This window comes from Penaeus chinensis, chromosome 10, assembly GCF_019202785.1.
Source record: "Penaeus chinensis breed Huanghai No. 1 chromosome 10, ASM1920278v2, whole genome shotgun sequence".
Classification (NCBI taxonomy): domain Eukaryota; kingdom Metazoa; phylum Arthropoda; class Malacostraca; order Decapoda; family Penaeidae; genus Penaeus; species Penaeus chinensis.
This window is the reverse complement of record NC_061828.1, coordinates 12,516,718-12,519,217: the sequence shown is the minus strand read 5'-3', so window position 1 is coordinate 12,519,217 and position 2,500 is coordinate 12,516,718. Positions and strand designations below refer to the sequence as shown.

Below are 2,500 nucleotides of genomic sequence, written 5' to 3'. Positions count from 1 at the left end.
TCAACATCATCATTATATCATCATCATTATCATCATCACCATTATCATGATTATCATCATCACCATCATCATCATCATTATCATCATCAATATCATCATCAACATCATCATTATTATTATCGTCATCATTATCATCATCATCATCATCATCATCATCATCATAATATCACCATCATCAACATTGATTTACTGCTGCATGTGTGCATTAGAATTCTCATTATTATCATCATTGCTATTGTTGTTGCTGTTCTTGTTCTTATCACCATCGTCATCATCATCATCATAATAATAATGATAATAATAATAATAATTATTATTATTATTATTATTATTATTATGATAATAATAACAACAATAACGATAACAATAATAAAAGTTAAAATAGGATAAGAGTAACAACAGTAATAATAATGATAATAATAATGATAATAATAATAATCATTGTTATTATCATTAGTAATAGTAGTAGTAATATATTGATAATAATGAGGATAACAGTAATAATAATGAGAATGATAATGATTATGATAATGATAATAATAATAATAATAATAATAATGATAATAATAATGATGATAATAATAATAATAATGATAATAATAATAATAATGATAATAAAAATAATAATAATAATAATAGTATGTTTTATCATCATCATAATAATGGTAATAATAATCAAATGATGATAATTAAAACAAAAATGAAAACAATGATTACAACAATGATGATGATAATAATAATAAAAATAACAATGCTAATAGTAATAATAATGATAATAAGTGATGATAATAATAACAATTATATAATAATAATAATGATAATAATAATAATGATGATAATCTTCTTCTTCTTCAGGCTTTGTTCGCAGCTCAGCTGGGGTCGCCGGTGCGGATCCTTCTCCTCCATGCCGCTCTGTCCTTCGCATCCTCCTCCGTTACGCCCGCTGCCGCCATATCCTCCCGAACACAATCCTCCCATCTCCGTCTCGGTCTGCCCCTCTTTCTCCGTCCTTCCGTCATCCTCCTCACTCTCCGTCCAACGTATTCCTCCTTCCTCCGTACCACATGTCCCAGCCATCTCACCCTGCACTCCCCCAGCTTCTTCTCCAGTTCGCCTGCCCCAACTGTCTCTATGATGGTGCTGTTTCGTACCCGGTCTAGCCTGGTCTTCCCCAGTGAGAATCGTAGCATCCTCATCTCAGCTGCTTCCATCTTCCTCTCTTGTCCCTTCGTTACCGCGACTGCCTCCATCCCATACAGCATCGCCGGTCGTACCATTGTCTTGAATAGCCGGCCCTTCAGCTTTGCTTTGACCCGTCTGTCACATAGCAGCCCAGTGATCTTTCTCCAAGCATTCCATCCCGCCTGTATCCTCTTACCAACCTCCTTGTCCGATGCCCCGTCGCTCTGCACTGTGGAACCAAGGTACTTAAACTCGCGGACTCTGTTCAGCTTCATACCCTGCATTTCTACTGCTCTCTCTGGATCTTGATCCCTCATACAAAGGTACTCCGTTTTCTGCCTACTCACCTTCATCCCTCTATCTTCCAATGCTCTTCTCCACTGCTCCAGGCTCTCTTCCACATCCTCATTTGTCTCCCCACTTGATTTTTCTCCGCATCATGATAAGGTTTGGCGCGGTTTTTACAGCCGGATGCCCTTCCTGCCGCCAACCCTCCCCATTTATCCGGGCTTGGGACCTGCACCGATACTAACCCCCGGTGGCTGGGTTGATGATGATGATAATAATAATGATGATGATGATGATAATAATGAAAATGATAGTGATAATAATAGTGATAATAATAATGAGAATAATAATAATAATAATAGTAATGGTGGTGATGATGATGATGATGATGATGATGATGATGATGATGATGATGATGATGATAATGATAATGACAATGACAATGACAATGATGATAATGATGATGATGATGGTGAAGATGATGATGATAATGTGATGATAACAATAATAATAATCGTTATTATCATTATTATTATTATTATTATTATTATTATTATGATAATAATAATAACAACAATGATAATAATGATAATAATTATTATCATTATCATTATTATTATCATTATTATTATTATCATTATTATCATTATTATTATCATTGTTATGATAATAATAATGATAATAATAATAATAATAATAACAATAACAACAACAATGGTAATAATAATAATGATAATAATAATAATAATACTAGTAATGATGATGATAATGATAATCTGAATATTGTGTGTGTGTGTGTGTGTGTGTGTGTGTGTGTGTGTGTGTGTGTGTGTGTGTGTGTAAATCCATATATACACACATTTATATATACATGATCTATAATGCTACTATTATTATAATCCTCATCGGCTCAAACAAGAAAGTTTTTTCTTACCCAGTCAACATCCGGATACGGAGTCCTTAATTGACCCAAACAAGCTTTGTCTTGACTTTTATATTGCTCTCTGTCTGAAACAAGTTCAAGTGATTG

The 2,500-nt window shown here is 33.5% G+C and overlaps 1 protein-coding gene across 1 annotated transcript in view; it reads right to left on the bottom strand.

Moving 5' to 3' along the window:
* The window catches only part of LOC125029859, a 3,508-nt gene extending 1,973 nt beyond the window's left edge, over positions 1–1,535 (bottom strand). The window contains exon 1 of the mRNA XM_047620038.1: positions 1,083–1,535. Coding sequence (XP_047475994.1) covers positions 1,083–1,535 — 453 coding nt within the window. The remainder of the gene's footprint in view (positions 1–1,082) is intronic.
* Positions 1,536–2,500: the final 965 nt, after the last annotated feature.